Below are 20,201 nucleotides of genomic sequence, written 5' to 3' on the forward strand. Positions count from 1 at the left end.
CTTTTTTTTAGTGGAAAAAAAAAGGCAACACAATGCTAAAATGCACATTTGTGTTTCTTCTTGTTCCTAATTCTTTCAGGCCATTCAATGCCCCTTATGCAGTTCACTGATGGAGAGATAGAGGATAAGAAAATCATAGATTTGGTTAAGTAGGTAGGAAAAGGTCTTTTTAATGATTAGCAGAGGGTGTTTTTGTTATGAACTGAGGGTAAGCAGGTGTAACAGCTGGGCTGGTCTCTTCTCTACAAGTGGAACAAGAGTCATCCCTCCTTTGAGCAGTGAATAGGAGCAGATGTTCCTACTGAGTTCCCTTCCAACTTCATTCAAGTCCTTGATTTGAGCTTGAAAAGTACAATGCAGAAATAGTTCTTACAAGTTCCAACTTAATCATTGATGTCCTCTTGTCATCCCACATTTTCTAGGATCTGGAGCAGAAGTTCTCCCAGCAGGAACATGATGCTCTAATTGTCAAGAACATGAAGGCAGAACTGGCTCGTTTCCCAAAAATGGAGCGGGAATTGCGCCAACTCAGGGAGGAAAACGCCTACTTCAGGTGAAGGAAAGGTTCAGTTGTTGAGGGTTATCTTGTGTTCTTCTGTACTTGCTACAGCTGCACTATATGCACTTTCAAATCCCTCTACTGTGCTTCCACATGGAAAGTTTAGGAGGAAGTTTAAATATTTCCTATAAATAATGCATATGAACTGAGCAGCGCTGTGATGGTTACCCTTTGAGAGGATTTGACAAGATCTGAGGAATCTTCTTGAACAGAAGAGCCTCACAGAATGTGTATTGATTGTTCTGGGTGGTGATTTCTGTTTGTTAGAACAAAATTCAAGGTTTAAAGGTAGTGATGAACTCCATACAGCTTTGGGAAAGAATTCCCTGTAGAGAAAAGAGACAGCTGAACATTTCTTTAATAACTGGTTTTGCTTAGCTATTGTTGCCACTATTTTAAAGGCCTGTTGTTCCAGCATAATGTTTAGGAAGTGTTTTGTTTGAGTTTCTAAAGTACTGTGATATAGCCCGTGGTAGAGTAGGCTTTCTGGATTTCTGAAGTAGCAGTTGATTTGAAAAATTAAATTAAATCTACTATGAATTAACTTGCCTAAAAATGTTTTGTGTGGTTTGTTTTATTTTTTTTTTAATTACACAAGTCATCCTGCCAGCTTTTTCTTTTTCAAAATTATGTAGTTTTCCTTGGTTTTGGTCTTGTAGTTGCTTCACTGTCATTTTGAGTTGTTTATCTTGGAATTTTTTTTCTCATGCTTGTTTTTTTGTGCACGGAAATATATCAACAGATTAAAGGTCATTTGTTGTTAAATGGTTTTATTTCCCCCTTGCACCCCTCTATTAAAGTAAAACCAGGCAATCTCAATGCTTGCTCAAAATCCAGGTCTGTAGCACTTGCTGTGTTCCAGCCCTGCATCCAGCTGGACTGAACAGGGGAGTTGGGAGTCTTCTGCTACCCTTATTCTGTCAAATAGTAAAGCAGATACAAAACTTCAGGTTGTTTGGGCTTAACTAGGATGGTACTTAGAGTAGACAAAAATAAGTTCAGTAAAACTTCAGGGGTTTTTGGAGAAGTGGCTTTGCAGTGAAGGTTGTAGAAGTGAAATGTTGAATGTCCAGTGTCACAATTCCCTGGTCATTCCATGTGTATTTGGAAGTTTGTGGGAGGGAACTGGGCTGCATGGCTCTTTAATAGTTGTCCCTTTCTTCACCACAGGGAAATGAAAGAAAACAATGGCTTGCTTAAAGAGGAGGTAGAAGGTCTCCAAAGAAAACTGGAGCGCTATGAGAAGGTCCAAGCGCAGCTGGTGACCGTGGAACTGGAAAATGAGGTGAGGAGCTGGAAACATTGGGTGGAGGAACAGAATAGGGGGTTTCCTTTACTGCCTGTCTTGACTTTTAGGCTCTTCCTGTGTTGTGTTAGTTGAGATGTGATATCTCTTTTAATTACTGGGCTCGAAGCAGGCGTTCCCAAACTGAGGTCAGCGTGAGGAGAGTTATGGCAATGAAGGTGTAAAAGGCAAAAGGATTTCTGTTGTTCAGCTGGAAATTTTGTGTAAAGAACAATCTCATCATAGTGTCTTCTTTGGCCTTGCTGTTTCTCTTTCACATTTCTTCTGCTGGAAAGGCTTTTCATGATGTCAGGCTCTGCCCAGACATGGTGGTGTTGAACAGGTGTATGGTGACAACCTTGATACCCACTTTGATTACCATAAATGCTGTGGGGCCAGAATGGAATCTCAAAAGAATGACAAAGTGCAAGATAAGACCATGAAATCCACAGAGGAAGGAATGACACTGACTTTGAATGGAGGAATCTGAAAAAAGTCTGGAAAATCAGCTACTAGAACATTCATCTGTGTCTAACTCTACTTTTCATCTTTGCTTTAGAAACTTCTGGCAAAACTACAAAGCTGGGAGAAACTGGACCAGAGCACTGGCTTAAATATCAGGTATGTTTTCACAGCTCTGGAGGGAAGTAAGACTTTTAAACCACTTTCCTCTTAATCTTCAGGTCTCTGAAGTGTGTTGGTCATGCTTTCTTGCTATCTCTTCATGTGTAAGCTCTTCCAGTACTTTTTGTTTTATATGAGAAGAAAGATTTACACTGTTTTAAAGTATCTTTGGGAACTAACAAATGTTTTTCACCAAGTCAGCTTGACCAGTGTCTCTAAGGCCATGCTTCAGTTTTGAGTTCTTTCAACTTTTTGGGTATAGTTGCATTCAGTTTAGTTAGAGATTCTGCTTGCTTAGTAAGTGAATCTCTAAGAATTTTAGGATGTGTCCAGAGAAGAGAATGTATCTTTCTTGTGACAAATTGTTGTGAATATATTTCCTTTGACATCTGGATATCAAATCAACTTATCAAAATAAGCTGCTAGATGCTGTTGTGACTTTTCTTCCCTAAAACAGCTGAAGAACTGTTGTTAATTTAGTTATTTTGTCAAACCCCATTCCCCAGTGGTGTTTGTAACACCAGCTGGTCTGTGCACTGGTAGATAACAGCTCCTCCTGACATCTGGAGCACTGAAACAGACTTTTTAAGGTCTCTGTTGTGTATGGGGTATAAAGAGGGACTGGAAATGGTGCATCTTCTGATCATTTCCTTCCATTGCAGAAAGTTTTCTGAGTTGCTAGGAAGTTTTTGTGTGTCTTGTTTTAACACTGCTCTATTTTCTCTAAATATTTACATTGTTATTACACTGAAAGTAGAGATGCTTCTCTGTAAATAACTGTCTTGACATGAGCACCATAGCACAGATCACCTTTCATGTTGATTCAGAGCTGAAACTTGTACAGCAGAACCTCCTTTTGCCACTTGCCTCTTTATTCTGTTCATTACATGTATCCAACAACAGAGCAATGTCTGCACAGTCTGGGAATGTTTGGATATGCACATATGGTTTAGGCACAGCATTGCTTCATGTAAAAGGTACTTGTGTTCCAACTTGGGAAAGTCTCCTTAACTTTCTCAGTGTTTTCTGTTTAATGAGGACAATGAACCTTTTCCAGAGGCAGCTGGCACATAGCATGCTTGAGGTTCTCTCCTGCATCTGCTGAGGGGCACATACATCTAGATGAAAATGGAATTGTGCTAAATCTCCTATGGACAGAAATTCTAGGAATTCTTTTCACAAAACTTCCCTATCAGACATTGGAGTAAAAGCTTTTTACTTACCTCAAGCTGTTAAAGGTTTAACGAGGTAATTTCACACTGGGAGAGAAATGGAACCAAGTGATTCTGCCTGTTGAAGTCTAATAACTCCTTCATTTAAAATCAGAATATTCCCTGTGAAGTGTTAGGTTTTTGATTGGGCCATATTGTTTAGTGCTATTAATGCCTCCTTCTCATACAGAAAGGGGAATTGCTCTTGAGAAAAATCGCCTTTTGTATGCAATTGGAGCAAGTGGGACTGGATGATTCCCCCCTGCCTCCCTCATTGTTTTTTTTTTTCTTGGCTTTTTTTTGTTGTTTCTCAGACTTCTTACAGCATGAATTATGTTAATTTTCAGTCAGGAAGATGAAGATGATGAGAGATCATTGTCCTAGCTGGTTCCTGGAGAATGCTGTTGGTGAAAGTTGGAGAAGAGTTAATTGCCCATCTCATAGCAGGAGGAAAAAAATAAGAACAAGTTGGCTGATTGTCCCAAAGAGCTGGAGCAATGTGCTGTTTGCTAATAACTAGATAAGCAAGGAAAAAGGGAAGGCATTAGGATTTGTCCTCTTTTCTTATCGGGTTCTTCATTGGTACAGGGGATGTAAGGGAAGTGCAAGCAGCGTGTGGTGTTGTAGGAGAGGATGATTTTTCATTTCCTCCAGCACTTCCACAGGGCTTGTTCAGTGTCTGCTCTCAGTGGTTTCTGTTCACTGATTGCCTGCTCCCAGCAGGCTTTTTGTCAGATTGGCTTACGATCAGCCCTTCCAGTGTAATTTTATGTAATAATACTTGGGAAGGAGGTGCAGCTTTTGGGAGTGTAGTGGTAATCCTACTGTTTTTAGTACTGGTCTCTTTTTGGTGACAATGAAAGAGCTAACTAAGTGTTTATAATGCTTCACCTTGTGGGGGGAAAACAAGTTCATTAACAGTTTACTCTGGCTAATCTTATGTTTGCTAGTTCTGGATTGTAAGCTCCTGGGCTTTTCTCTCTCATAAACAGTGGAAACAAAAATAGCTGTAGCTCTAGAGGATAATATCCCTGTAAGCTGCACAATAGCCAGATAATAAAATAGTACACATCATAGTTATATATGTGGTTCATGTGTACACACTATAAATCTATATAATCTTTTTTTGTTCAATTACTTTTGATTTCTTGAGCTTCTTACTGCCTACTTTGCAGCATAGTTGGCTCTGGTTTTTATTGTGGATGTAGGACTTTTTTGTATGTTACTGCTATGCTGCCAGGGATTTTCATGCGTTTCTCATGTGTTGCTCTGACTTGATATTCGAGCTGTAGGATTGGTTTCAACTGTAAAGGGAAAAAACCACAAAATATTGAAATTCTCTCACTGCGAGTAGAAAGTTTTATTTATTTTGGAGTTTACTGCCCTAGAGAAGGATATTTATGCATGGTTCTTATAGGAATTTGTTATTAAGAAAGGGCTGTGTCAAGAAAACAAGCTGCTTCTATTCTGTCTCTCCAGGAGGTGCTGATATAGTTTGTATTTCTTCAAAATCCAGTATTTGTGTAGTTGAGTTGTTGACCGACTTCACTGACAAACCGTGTTAATCGTGACAGACTCGGTTGTTTTTTCAGAGCTGGACTAGTAGCTTAGAGATATTTTTCCAGATAATTCCTTGACTGCCGTTAAAAGTATTTCAGGGAGGTTTTGGGTGAGAGGTGGCAGTGGCTTTATTTGGGTGACAGTGCGCAAAAGCACCCAGGAGATGGCGCCCTTTCTCCTGCTGCGGGAGCAAACGGGATCCTGTTCCAGCCTGGGAGCCTCATCCTGCTGGGAATCCACCAGCGGGGCAGCCAGCCTAGGGGAAAACCGCTAATTGCTCCTGTCAGAACTTTTAAAATCTGTTTAATGCTACATGCATGCAGTCGCTGTCTCCTTGCCCAGTACTCAGGCTTGTAACTTGGTATGAAAAAGATTTGTGCTGATTTGTCTGATGGAATACAGAATAAAGTATTTTTCTAACCAACTCTGTTGATACTCACACCCCATACTCTTCATTTTTATCTTGTTTAATAGGAGTTTTTCACAGCTTGGTTCTTTTCTCCCCACCCCAAGCCCTGGAATTCCATTCTTGGAGCAGCACTGTTGTTATTCTGACTTTCCCCTCTGCAGCATGTAGAATATGCCCAAATAAAAAATGAGGGTTCTTGTTCTATGAGCTATTAATCTAGATAAGCCTGTTTTGCTGCTGTTTGTCTGTGTTTGGTTGATGTTGCTTTTGTCCTCTAATGAATTAGCCAGGTGATTTTGCTACCCATAAACAGAAACAGCCTGGAGTGCAGAGTGATGCAAAAAGATGTGCTTCAGGTATGGTTTAAAGATGAGGCAGTAACTGAGGTAGTGAAGGTACTGATAGTATTGATAGCAGCTTACAAGGTTTAATGCTAAATTTGTCTGTCTGTGTTTTTCCGAAAGTGGCAGAAGACTGCAAGTTTTGAAAGGTTGAAGTTTGGCTGAAAAGCTACACAAATTGGTGAAGGCTGAAAGGTGGGCCACGAACAACAGCTTCAGAGGAGTTTTAGTCCAAGCTTTTTTTCCTTTTTGGGTAGAATAAATACTAATGTGTGAAGTGGGTTTTTTTTGGTGGGGTTTTGTTTTTTGTTGGTTTTTTTTTTCAATTGGAAGTAGTGACTATTTGAAGATTTTATATATTCATTTGCTGGGCTCAAAGATCTTTGTAAACACAGCAGAATTATTTTATATCAATGATCAAATATATTGATCATGACCTACTTAAGTGGGTCTTTACTTTTTGGAGCACCATTTTCTGTTGCCAGTAGTACTGTCAGCTCAGGCCTGGTGTTTGTGTGTGGGATAAAGCAAAAGATTTTGTTCACAGTACTCCTCAGAATCACTTCAGTTTTTTTCCATCACAGGGGCACAGTGGAGAGATCAGATATCTTTTTCTGAAGGGCTGTGGAATACAGTAAGGAATTGAGGTGAGGTTGATATATCAGAGAGAAGTGTGCTTGGACTCTTCAGTGGAGCTCTGAGACTCCAGTCATGGGCTTGGATGTTCTTGAGTCGCATCTCGTTGTGGTTCTGTTGTAAGGCAGGACTTGGCCCCCTGGTGCTGATGGCATGAGGCTCATCTGGAGGGACTCTGAGTTTACTGAAGCCCGGGTTTGGAGAGTGCCTGTGGTGTCCTTCAGTTTGCAGGGTCGATCCAGCTGGCTGCAGCCACGGTATCACATTAAGCTGCCATGGCTGTTTGGTGTGCTCGCCCTACAGGCCTGGGAAGAGAAGTGCACGTTAACAGGAATTCAGGCCAGTGCTTAAGGACCATTTTCCCGAGGTGGAGCCTGCCAGCTGCAGGCAGCAGACACTGATCTGCTGACCTGTGCCTCGAGCAGAAGAAGTGAACCTGTTAATGCTGACCTGGTTTTCTTTCTCAAACATCTGTGGGCTTGGCTGGCTGACAAATCTTGGGGATAACTTCCTGCAATGTCTGAGACCAATTAAGAGGAGGAGATAGTGTGAATGTGCATGCATTTCCTCTCTAAGAAAGGGTTTAATTAAGTGGCAGGCATCTCTATTTAGTACAGTGGTTTGCACAGTTGTAATTCGTAATTACCCAGGTGCTACACTCAGTACGGGAAGTCCTTCTATGCACATTCTGCTTTTGGAGTTGGGGGAAGGGAGGAGAGAGGGTGGGAAAAGGGAATCGGATTTCTTGATTCTGCATTTAGTGGTGGATTAGTGCTCTTTTTTTTTCAGTGAATAGAAGAGAAGGGAGAATATTGGAGTTCTCTACTTTCCTTTTTGAATCTTGATTAACTATGCTTAGCTACTGTGTGCTCTCTTCCATACAAGGCATTGAATATCTTTGCAGTAGTGAATGAAGCTCATAATCTTTTCCTTTCTCACAAGGTAGTAATTTATCTTTCTCTGAATGTCCATTATGAGTAAGTGGTTACTGGTTTAAAAAAAAAAATCTGTTGACAGATATACAAAGCAGTGCATGTTGAAATAATTTGAATTACTCATGTTATTCTGGATATTTAATTAACAGCAACCAATCAAGACAAGACTGGGGGTTACTGTTGCTAGTTCCAGTAATGCCCTAATTCTGGCATGATCTCTCCATAGTGGAGCAAGTATTTTTACTGGATAGCCTATTGTAACCCTGTGGTCTTTTGTCACCAAGCAAGAAATCAATCTAATTAAAAGCATTTGATGCTGGCTGCCCTCTGTAACTGTACCACTGACCTGAACTAAAGTGCTAATTTCTTTTTTAGGGGGCAGTTAGGGGTTGGCTTTGTTTGAGTTGGCTACTGGTGGCCCCTAAAAAAGAAATTAGCACTTTAGAGCTGTCCCCCTAACTGGAGGATAAAATTAGGATTAGCATAGTATGAGGATATTGAAACTTCATGTTGTATGTTTAAGTTTTTTATAACTAGTTGTAATTTATGATCTGTGAACAGACTGAAAATTGCATGACTGCTGTTTACAAGATTCCCAGTGTAAAACAAACTGTCTCCTCACAGTGGGAATTCCCAGGGCACCCAATAGGGAGATATGAACTATATAGGGGGAAACACTAATTTAAAAACCCCACAGCAAACAATAAAATGAAAACAACACCAAAAAAAAGCACTGTGCTTATTAGAGAAACTTTTATAGTTATGAGGTGTCAGCCTACCTCATGGACAGATTATCTGCTCTTGTCCTCTATAAGCACAGCATTGCAGTTTAGTGTTTGCATTCCACTGAAGCTGAAGGCTTGAGAAATGGTACCTTGTGGTCTGTGAACTCTGCAGCTGAAAGAGGTGGCCCTGCAGAGCAGAAAGCAACCTAGAATGGGAAACAGCCTTCCCTTCCTTCATCAGGTTTCCTCTGTAGGTGCATAAATACTTGTGTGGTTCCAAAGCAGGGAAGGGGATGTGTCAACGAGCAGCCAGGTTTGGAAGGGATGATGAGGGTAATCATTGTTTATATAGAAATAAAGGTTACATGCTCAGTATTTGTAGGACTTACATGGGAAAGATGAAAGATTGAAAGATGCTGCCTTAGCAGCATTTAAAATCTTCTTGAGGGAGAAGTACCTGAACAGTTCCAAAGGGGATCTTTGGCTTTAGAGAGAGTGAGGTGCAAGTTTAAAGAGAAAACTATTTGTGGTTGTCTTGCACTAATTGTATGTGTGCCAAAGCCACTGTTCTTTACGTGGAGAAGTCTTGGAGGAAGCTGTCACCTATTGAATGTGATGTGCAGCATATACTGGAATATTGCTCTAAGCTCTTCTGTTCTTCATTCTGTTATCTTATTTTAAAATGTACATTAGTCTTCACTTTCCACACTGCCCTGGGTTTTAGCTTTCCTTGACAGAATGTGTATCATGCCTGGTAGGGAGAAAATGCTCCTTTGTCATCTCAAATTCTGAAGCTCCAGGCTTCAGAGTAGTCAGATGCAGATTTGGGAGACTTCAGGCCACATTTAGGTGTTGGGAGTGATGCATTTAAATGCGATGTTTGGAAGTGTGGTGTCAAATCTGTGCTTTAGCCAGAGTTTAGTCTTCTCCCATTCTTATGGGGTTGATCCACTTAATTTTATTATGGCAATCATCTGGGCCTCTTTTCATAGATACCTTAAAATATTGCAGGTCTGTGTCTGACAGTTCTTCACTGAAATGCTGGGCAAAGCTTCCTGCCATATTTTCCTATCTGATATTAATTTTCTCTAAAAAACGCTGTACTTATCTCTGATGTTCAAAAATTATCAGTGTTCTTTCTCCTTTGCCATTAATGCTTTTATTTCCTTTTGAATACATCAGAGTTAATAAGTCTGGAGGCTAAAGGAGAGATAGGAAGGGTGTAAAACATAAGGGATGAGCACCTGACAACGGGGCAGACTGAGGCTGTAATGTATAATCAGAGAATCAGAGCAAGAAGTAAGCAAGCTCAGATCAAAAATATCTCTGTCCTTGCTTTGCATTTCAAAGCTCTGGGAACAGTTCAAGAGATTGTCTTCCCGGGATCACAGATCCATAATTCTGGAGACAGAAAATCGTGTTGAGCAATAGCTTAGCACACTGTCCATCTTCTTTGGTGGAGGAATATTTGAGGAACTTCAGTAGTTTGACTACAGGAGTTCAGTGGAGAATAATGACATCAAAGAAAAGATGGACCTTTCTTACTAGGGGTAGAAGAACTTTATTTTGGAAGTGAGGATGCCAATAGACCATTTTTTAATGAAAATTATCACTTCTTTTTCCATTGATTCTTTTTGTTAGAATATAGAGCATTACCCCAGCTTGAATATAGGGTGCATTCCCCAAACCAGTAAACTCAAGGCTCTTTTTCCACTGGGATCAGGAGTGGTTTTAGAAATGTGTGCTGGTGTTGTCTACTGCATAGCAAGTGATTCATTTGCCACGGGGGACTGGCCAGTCAGACACTTCATTTTGAGTTGCTGCCATATTTCCTGCAAGTATAGTTTGAGACACTGTTGGAAAACAGTTGGGTAGAAGTTACTTGTTTCCTTCCAGCATTTAGTGACCCATGTTATGTGTAAATGGCTTGAACTTCTGTGCTCGCTCTGCTGTGAAGGAGAAGCTTTCAAAAATACAGACACTTTTATAACGAGCCACTTTCCTTGCATTAAGCAGCCCTGTTTGCCTTAAAGTGAAATTATCATTTAAATAGCAGAGACTAATCAGCAAGGGGATGGTTTGCTCCTGTCAGACAGCTCAAATGCTTGTGCTTGATTTTTATTCAGCCTCTCATTTGATCATTTCCACAAACCCAATAACCACTATAATCTCCAGCTCATTTTTAATTTTACCTTTCCATTTCCATTTTAGCATCTTTCAGTATTTCAGCTCTAAATTTTCTGCTGGGGCTGTCAATGTGCTCTCCCTCCCCTCTTCCTCAGATGCTCAGTGTATTATACCTCATTTAGCCCCGAAGTTTTGGGTTTGCAAGGAAACTTTTAAACAGAAGTGTACATCCTGTACTTACTTATTGGGGAGGATTTTGTTTTAGCATAGTAATGCTTTTTCAAAACCTTTCTCAAAATGGACAAGTCTTCTCTGAACAGAAGCAAACCAAAATGCAAATGTAAGGATTCAAACTCTCGTATGGGCTGCTCCCTTGTACTCCTGGGCATGGCCTTTAGCTACAGGCCAGGGAACCTCCCTTCTTCATTGGATCAAGAAATACCAAGATGGATTGTGCCAGACTAATGTAACAACTTTCTTTGTCTAGAGAATTGATTATCTTATGGAATAAATCACAGTAAATCTTATTTATTTGAACTTCATTGAAACAAGAGAACCACTTGGGAACGTATAAATCATGCGGGAGAAGAAGGAAATTAATAGAATTGTAGCATGTATAAGGAGTTGTTTAAGCAGGGATAGATTTAGTATTGTTGGAAGGAAAATGCAAGGATAAGTGGAATTCCTCGAAGATTAGCCTCAGGATCTGCTTTATTTAGTATTTCTATTAATGGTTTTGGTGCAAAAATTTGGTGTGCGCTGATAAAACTTGGCTAATGATGCCAAGTTCAGAGGATTCATAAATACACAAAAGCTGGATATGCAGAACTGAGTGACCCTAAGGATTAGAGTGCAGAAGTGGGACAAAATTCAAGGAAACAAGGCGCAATGCTCCACGGAATTGGGAGCTGAATGCAAACATCTTCTGTAAAATGGAGCACATGCACTGGAAAGAACTGGAAGGGCTTTGTGCTTGTTTACAGTGGTGGCTGTTCTTTCTCACACATAGGATGCACCAGGAGAAAAACTTCCATGGAGGTGAAGGTGTTCAAGAGCCTCTGTGGATGGTCTGGCAGATGCTTCTGGGAATTCTGGTCACCCACTGTGGGGAAAGATAGTGGGAATGCAGAAGGGGGTTGCTGAAAGGAGCCTGGGAGCCCACTGAACCAGTGCTGAATGGAACAGCCTCCAGCAGAGTCTGGTGGGAGATGAAATTGCTGCCAGGAAATACATGGATAGAAGGGAGGAGAAGGAAGGAGGGGGTCCATACCAGTGAGAAAAAGAACCAGCTTTCCTTAAAACTTGCATTGGCATTTAAATCAAGTCACTGTAACTCTGCCATGAATGCAGCTAGAAGGAGGTTCTAATTTGTAGGAAGACTAAAGCTCTGAATGCAGCTTTCAGTGGAGTTAAAAGTACCCAAACTACTGCTCCACAGGATTATGGAAGAGATGACTCAAGTTCATAACAGCAAAGGAGTAGACAGGACCTAAGCTAGAAGGTCCTTTTGAGTCCCACTTTGCTGTGAATGTGGATGTGCCAATCTGTAAGCAAGGGAACGGGCACAAGAGTAGGAAGAGGGGAACGGTGCATTTTAGTTTGGAATTGCAGGCTTTATTTAATACCAGGGTTCTGAAAACTGGAGGTGGGGAAGGGGAATGTGGAGGTTAATGAGTAAAAGTTAGACCATGTCCATCTTCCTGCCCACGCAGAACAACAACTGTGGGCAGGGACCTGAAGTGTGAGAGCAGCTGACCTTTGTTCATGTTGAGAAATAAGCAGTTTGCTGAGAAATGCACTGAACTATTAAGAGCTTATCTGTCAGTGCAGATAAGACCAAAATATGATTTGTATCATCTGAGAAGCTTTTCTGAGCGTGTTTAATGCAGGTTATCTTGATGATGTTTTGAATGTGACTCGCTCCTGGTTAGTGCTTAACCTCATCAGTGCTTCACCCTAGAGCACGGATTTGTACTTCTGATGGGAGCTGGGAAGGGGCTGCTTTAATCATCTGGTTTTGTTTTGTCATTGGTGCAGGAGCAAGTTCTGCACTGGATCAGCCAGGAGGGGTCTAATTTTCAGGTTTAATTGTACTTTACAGCATAACAACACCAGCAAGGGGCAGGAGAAAATTGGAAATGGATGAACATTAAACTGCTTCAGTTTTTTAGCATTGTTTAAATGCTCCTGTTCTGACAAGCTTGCTTACATGCCCTGTGATATTATTATGTAAGCTTTGTCCTTAAATTCCAATCTTTCCTCCCCTGGGACTTCTTTGCAAGTGAATATTTTTGACCAAAGCATGTGTTTACCTGGGCTCTATTCTCTTTCCTCACAAGCTACTTTACTAGAGGGAATATGCTTGTAAATATACCTTTGTCCATGCACTCCTCGGAGAGGAGCACTGTACAATGTTTTCCAACATTTCTTAAAGGGCACAGTGAACTTGAAATGTTAGTGAATTAAAAGATTAATGTGATAAGTGCCTCAAGGTTCTCTTGAACTAACTGTGATTACATAAGTGTTGTTTGTATTCTAAAATAACTTATAGCATGGAAATTAGCATGGTGGATTGGATTATTTACTCATCCATCTCTGGTCCTGTGTCAATGGGATCCTGGGGTAGATAGGAAAATCCAGACTAATGTGCAAGACCTGAAGCAGACTTTTTTAGAATGGAGTTTGTTAACTTTCAACAGTATGAATTTTACATAAGCATAAAGATTTTTAGTTGGTGCCCTTCATCCCTTTTAAAAAGTAAAAACTCTCACAGATTGGAGTTATTATGTGGTATGTGCACAGAATAAATAGAAAAATGTTTTGCTTTCAGCTATAATGTTTCTTATTTCAAACAGTGTTCAACAAAGTTGCCAAGTATTAGACAGAAGCGAGCTTCCTAAATTGCCACTGTTTATATAAACGATGCTTTTTTCTGTTTGAGACAAAATGAAAAGTGTTTTTGTCTTAAGCTAAAAACACCAGCTTGAAGTGAGCTGCCTGAGGGAGGGTAGACACTGCATCAGGCTGGCAAGAGCACTGGGCCTGTGATAATTGGAAAGTTTCCCATTTTGAAAGCAAAGGTGGGAGGTGTTGAGTGGGTCCCTGTATTTAGTGACCACCCAGAATCACTGTCTGGAGGTTGTTTTCAAAGTGCTGACCTGAACACCTGAAATAAGAGCTCAGGGCTTCCCACATGAAGCTTTCAGTGGGGTTAGAACAGCTTGCAGGAAATGCAGCCAGGCCTTCTCAGCAGAAAGGAGATAAAACATTTCAACTATTCCACATAGCTAAGGCACTTAAGAGGTGGAGGTGTATGGAACCTTCTTTCCCTCCCTGCCCTGAAGTAAAATTCTGGGAGTGCATTGGCAAAGCTTGTTTTTTGAAATAAATGTTCTTCCCATGTTTTGGTTGTCATGTGGCAGCAAAATGTGTTTTTTTCTGATGAAACCATGTCTTGCAGAATGGCATTGTTGTACATTTTGAATGGTGTGTTTGAAACCTCTGTAAAGTGAAGCTGCTCTCAACTTTTGCTGCCTCTTGCTTTAAGCAGAAACAGATCTGTCAGAGAGCCTAACCTTGCAACGTGGGTACAGTTTTGGCTTTTCTAGAAATGTATTTACTTGAGATTTCGAGCATCTCTTCTCTCCTTTTCTAGTACCACTTGGACTCAATCCTTCCTGACTCCCTTTCTCTGCATTATTCTCAGCTGTCCTGTCAGCAGAGTTAACAATTGCTGCGCTTCTTTGCAGGGAGTAATGGACCACTATTGCAGGAACCATTTTCTGGCACAAGTTGTTCCTGTTGGAATTGCTTTTGAATTCTCATTACGTGTTTAAATTCATTTCCAGAGATACTCTGAAATGAACAATGTAGTGAAAGGGAAGATCAATCTTTTGGGTAGGAAGGAATATGAAATTCTGGATTTTCTTGAGTTATTCCCTGCTGACCAAGTTGATTTATTTTCTGTTTCAATGAAACGATCATCCTCTTGCTGTGACACACATCAAGCTCTTCAGTAATGACTTTAAATCCTGCTAACTTTTCTACAGAGGACAGTAATAGGGTGTCTGGCTTTGACTGAGAATATGTTCAGTATCGGTATCCTCAGTTAGAGAAGTCAGCTGTTCATCAGTTAGCTGGGACAGCTTTCAGGGGTCCTTCACAGCTCTGCTATTGCCTGCCTTCAGAAGATGATGCTTTGACCTAGTTATGAATTTTGTTTTCCTCAGTTTTGCTGGTGTGTTTGAAACTAACATTCCCGACTCTGTGCTCTTTGTATTCCCAGAGATAAAACTTTGTGGCTTCAGGTGGTTTTCTGCAAATGTAGCAGCCAAGGTTGATGGCATCAAGCCTATTTTGTGACAAGCCTTTCATTTAGGCCTGATGGTTTCCAGTGTGACTTTGGCAAAGACATCACCTGCCTTCTGGAGAGCTGGCCCACTTGTCAAGGTCACACAACACCTATTGGCTCACCTGTCTGCAAGTAGCTGGCAAGGGGAAATGCAGTTGGCACTTTGTAATAACTGATATATTTGCAAGGCTGGTAGAGAGGAAGAGTGAAAAAGTGGTCTGAATTAGTTTTTTTTTCTAATTGGGTAGACATAGGTCTTGGAAATGTGTGTGCTCCTGTCTTTGTGGCTTATGGCAGCTGCTAAAGGTAAACATGCTGTTTCTCAGTGTCTTTTGACTGTAGTTAGATAGTTAAAATAGCTTTTTTTCCTTTTTTTATCCATCTGGTTTTTGTATCCCGTTCTGTTATTTTCAGTGTCCAGGTCAGCAGAGTTTCATAGAACCGTAGAATCTCAGGTTGGCAGGGACCTTGAAGATCCCCTGGTTCAGCCTTTCATGGCAAAAGCCTTGTCTGAACAAGATGGCCCAGCACCCTGTCAAGCTGAACCTTAACAGTGTCCAGTGTTGGGGGAAACTTTAAGTAAGCCCTTAACTTTGCTGTAGAGTCAGACATTCTGTTTTGGGTTTTCAGGATGTGTATTGGTGAAGCTTTGCCAGAAGTGACTTTCACCGTGTGATGTCAGTAACTAAGTGTCAGACACATCTGGTAATATACATTGTTAAAAGAACTGCATTTTTGTGTCTAAGGTTGTAAGGGTTGCAAAATAAAAATCTGGCCCTTCAGAACTGAACCATCATAAGGACAGTTACCAAAGTTTTAGCATCTGTGGCAGTTGTCCATGGCTTTTGTTAGGGAGAATGGGATGCTTTTGGTATTAATTTTGGATTCAGTTCTATGGTGGGATTAAATAACTACGTGGAATTTGATGGAATTGTATGTGACAAGAATCTTGCTGACAGCCTCCAATTGTACCTGGGTTGTCATAGTTTGAAGGAGCTGTCTCTCACTAGGTTGTTTCTCACTGTTTTCTGTGCTTGGTAATTTGGAATTGTTAGGTTTGTATATGCTGTCCCCTGCATTTTCCCCCCCTTGCTGTGCTGGGGGAGTGCAGGGACTCAGCTGAAACGAGAAGGAAATAACTACCTTCTCCTCCTCCACACACTGCTGCGTTTGTCAGAGGCAGCTTGAGGGCTCAGGTTGTCCTGCTGTTGTGGAAGAGCTGCAATTCTCTTCTCTCTGAACAATAAGCTTAGTATCTGTTTGTACAGTAATGAACTGCTTTTGTTTCCTTCAGGAACGTGCTCTGCTGTCTGGAGCGTTTCCATTTACAGACAACCCTTGCCAAATTAATTTTATTTAATTATCTCCCAGGGCTAAGCTTGAATACATTTTGTGTTAAATTCACCGTTTCTCCCTCTTCTGAACGAAATGGACTTAATATCCTTGTTAAAATCTGATTAAAACTAAAATTGAGTTTTTTGAAGTCTGATTATCCCATGAAATGGAATTTTTAAACCTAATTATGAATGGATTTGCATACATTCTTAGCACCATTGAAAAGAAAGTTGAAATAAATTTATTAATGAAATCTTCTGCTGTCTCTTTGGGCCGTGGCGATTGCTGGAGAGTGAGGGAGGAGGAAGGAAGGCGAGAATGAAAACTCTCCCTCTTTTGATATATACCCTCTCCCCCCTCAATTAATTCCAGAGCTGGTTTGACCCTGTCTCATTTTTATGCCTCTCTGCCACACAGCCCAATTTAGGTAATTGACGGCCTTTCAGAGGGTAACTACACAGTTGAGCTGGTTTCATGTATTTAAAGCCTTTGTGCTTTCTGAAGAGAGGATGTGAGGAGGCAACATTTGCTTCAACTGTTTTGTTCTTCCCCTCTTTCCTGAGGTGGCCCTGACACCAAATCAATAGGCAGCTCTCGTTTCTCCTTTCTGAGGAGCTGTATATTGGAGCATTTATTTTATACCCGATAAAAAATGGATAGTTTTTCAGACTGCGGTGAACGCGCGCGTGGGATTTGTGATTTTTTTTTTTATGTAGTTCCCTGGGTTTGCAGCAAAAAGTTTCTTTGTAGGATACATTTGAATCTCTCACTGCAGTAATTGTGCCCATCCCTTCAGGATTTTGGGAGTCCTCTTTGGGAAAAGGAGTGCCAATGGAAGTTTTGTCTGCTTGTCTGACCTCAGCTCCTTGAAGCCAGTGCAGAGGACAGCAGGATGCCTGTGCAGGGAGGTGTTTTGGCAATTCAGAAATCCTGGTCTTGATACACGGCTCTGCAAAGAGTAAATACTCAGCATGTGGCCAAGTGTTCTGTAAGCATTTGCAAAGTTACTTTCAAGCAGAGAGACTTGTTTTCCATATGCCTTTGTGCTTTCATTTTAATCCTGTCTTTGCGCAGGTTAAGTACTAAACATGCTGGTGGTATCTAATTCTACAAGAAATGCAGAATGCTGGCACTGTTTCTCTGTGATGCTTCTGAAGTGGGGAGTCTTAATAGAGAAGCTGTGGCTCAGCAGAGGAAGGAGAGTTAGGCTGAGATTGGAGAATGCTTTTAGCTGGCATGTGCTCAGGTTATAAACCAGAATGGGTGAAGCAAATTAAAAATTTTCTTGGTATGTAACAGGAAAACTTGAATTCAGACGAGCTTTGGAGGAAAGTAGCTGACTGAGGTAACTCTGCACCAGGGACTTAAAATTATTTTATGGTTTAATGACTGTGGCTTTCATTTGTGCTTCCCGAAACTGTTGTCTCCAGATGTGTTTAGTGTCACGCTTACTGTGTAAACAGGACTCCCTCTACACTTGGGTTTTAAATGCTTTGCAGTATCCTCCCAGTCAAGCTCAAGTGGAATCTGAAGAGTTAAGATTATCTGAAGCACCTTTTCCTCAGTTGTGGAGCTGTTGTACAAAACTGCAGTCACAGTAGCAGCGAGCTGAATCTGAAAGCTGCAGATCCTGGAGAGGCCAGGAGAAGATCTCCAGGAGGGTAGAAGTTTTGAAGGCTTCTAGAAGACTGATTTTTAATTCTTTTATTGTTTTCTGTATTGGTTCTGTACCATCCATTCACCAAAGGAAAAGCAACTGGTTGTGGGTAGTCCTGCATCATAGAGCGTGATGAAATAAGATCTTGAAGGTAAAAGTGAATGCAAGGAAGGATGTGAAGGTGGAGTGAAAAAGGGATGTTTTGTTTCTTTTTTGTGACATCTAATTTATCATGTAATCTTATCAGTGCCTTCCCTGGTAACTTCAAGTACTAAAAGTGACCAAAGCCTGATGACAGCAGCAAGTCAGGGTGGTGTCCAAGTGCCTGTGACACCAGTGCAGTCCTTACCTTAATCCCAGTCACTGGAGCCTGTGGCAAAGACACAGGGAAGCCATAATTGCTTTTAACTGCTCTGAACTGGGCGCTGGAGGAGGCATCTGAGCTGAGCAGGGGTTTCTGAGAGTGAGCTGGCAAAAGAGGAGTGATTGTTGAAATGCCACTGTTTACATCTTTAATGTAATTACACTTTAGCAGTTCCACTTTCTGTGAAGAAGTCTTAAATTCTCCTTCTGTCTCCTTCAGCCATGAATTATTCATTCCTTATGGATGATGGTGATTGAGGTTTGGCTTTCACAGGCAGGTTTATTATGCCCACTTAGCTCTAACTGCTTTGGCACTCTCCAAGACTCAGTTATTTTCCCAGCATTTGTCCTTAATGTTCGTCGTTCTTCTTGATGTTAAAACTTTTGGAGTATTAATTCAACTGTAGTTGTGGGAATGAGAGTCTGAGGGGATAGAGTGAGTTGTTTGGGGGTTTTTTGTTGTTGTTGCGTGCTTTTTATTTTGTGGGAAGCATAAGAAGAGCTTTTATTTAGATCTGTGGTAATTGCTAAGTCTGAGGGCAACTTGTATTATCACCGTGTGTCAAAGAACTTGAATATGAGATGCTTCATTTGTGGCTTGGGAGATTTGGATGTTAAGGAAATAAAGCAGAATTTCAAAATGAGGTGGGATAATGTGCTCTGCCCTTGAGGGAGAGTGGTTCTGAGGGCTGGTGAGATTGGGATTTTGAATGGTCTCTTTGTAACACAGGAGTGCCACCACCTCTGTAGCAACAGTGACATTCTGGGCTCTTGTGTTCTGACAACTCGTGTCATCTGGTTTGAACTGGGACTGCAGCGTTGAGGTCTTGGTGTGTCTCATGTTAGTAGAGGCCTAGAGCTGATGTGCTAATGGGCTTCCATAAAACTTTGGGTTTGAAATGTTATTTGTCCTTCACTTTGAATATTAAATTTTTAGAAACTTCCCAAAAAGAAAAAAAGTATGAGAGAGAATTACTGCATTTGTTTAAAGTTCTGAAAGCTTTTTTTAGCTAAACAGTTCAAAGAGCGCATCTCACTAATCAGAGGAATATTTTTGTGTCCCCGGGGTGGTCACAGTGTTTTAATTGGAACTCGGGCTGCTTTGAAGTCCTTTTTAATCCTCCCTGAGCTGGGGGAGAGGGTTTGAAGACAGCTCTGTAAATCTGAAATTTCTTTGGTTTATTTACATGTGTCTGGGGACGCGTGTAATTCGTTTTCCTGGAGTGAAGTTCACTTGCCAGCTCATGGACAGCTGAGTGGGAAATGTGCTTCTTTAAGTGGGGAAGCCTGAGACAGAGACTGGGGGTTCTGGATAGTGAGCTCATGTTCTCCTGGATTTGTTAAAACCAGGAATTGAGCAACAGGCTCCAAATGGGAAATGAACACGGTGGGAAACGATGTAGCAGCTAAATGTGAGGCTAAACTAAGCAAAAAGCTAGGATTTAAACTCATGTTTTAGGATTAACTAATTAGTATGGCACTCAAAAATGGTGTTGCATACTGATATTTGCCTGCTTTAACACGGAGGAAACTGAAGATTTAGGAGACAGTGCTTAGGGCTGATAGCTTTAACCATCTATTAAATCAGTATGGGGTTTAATTTTCTTACACTGGAGTTGGATTAGAGGTTTTTGGGTGTCCCTAGCCAGATTGCTTAGTCTTTGTGCCTCAATGTCTAAAATTCAGGCCTTGTTTTGGTCTGGTTTCTAGAGGAATCTAGTGTTACCTCAGGTATATTATGCACTTGATGTATCTACCACGAAAGGAGCCCCAGTGGCAGCTGATGCCTTTTGTGCCATCTTAATACAAATGCCTTGTAGGAATCTGTGGCTACTGACAGCACAAGCATTTTCCTGAGGCGTTTTCTGCTTTATTTGTTCTGCTATTGATTTTCGTGATAAATATAATCATTTATCAGCCATGTGTTTTCTGCACTTCACTAAGGTTTTTAACCTCTCACACTTGCTGAAACTTGGATGTTTTATGTTTTGCTTCTGGCAGAGGTGAGACGTGCTGTGAAAAGCTTTGAAATCTTTGATTGAGTTTGGATAGTTTTTAATTAATTGAAGCAACAGGCTTAACC

At 41.0% G+C, this 20,201-nt stretch overlaps 1 protein-coding gene across 1 annotated transcript in view; it reads left to right on the forward strand.

Moving 5' to 3' along the window:
* The window catches only part of MAD1L1 (mitotic arrest deficient 1 like 1), a 352,256-nt gene that overhangs the window by 7,100 nt on the left and 324,955 nt on the right, over positions 1-20,201 (forward strand). The window contains exons 7-9 of the mRNA XM_027683662.1: positions 423-553; positions 1,730-1,844; positions 2,404-2,465. Coding sequence (XP_027539463.1) covers positions 423-553; positions 1,730-1,844; positions 2,404-2,465 — 308 coding nt within the window. The remainder of the gene's footprint in view (positions 1-422; positions 554-1,729; positions 1,845-2,403; positions 2,466-20,201) is intronic.

This window comes from Neopelma chrysocephalum, unplaced genomic scaffold (assembly GCF_003984885.1).
Source record: "Neopelma chrysocephalum unplaced genomic scaffold, ASM398488v2 Primary Assembly neopelma1_65, whole genome shotgun sequence".
NCBI classification, from domain to species: Eukaryota; Metazoa; Chordata; class Aves; order Passeriformes; family Pipridae; genus Neopelma; species Neopelma chrysocephalum.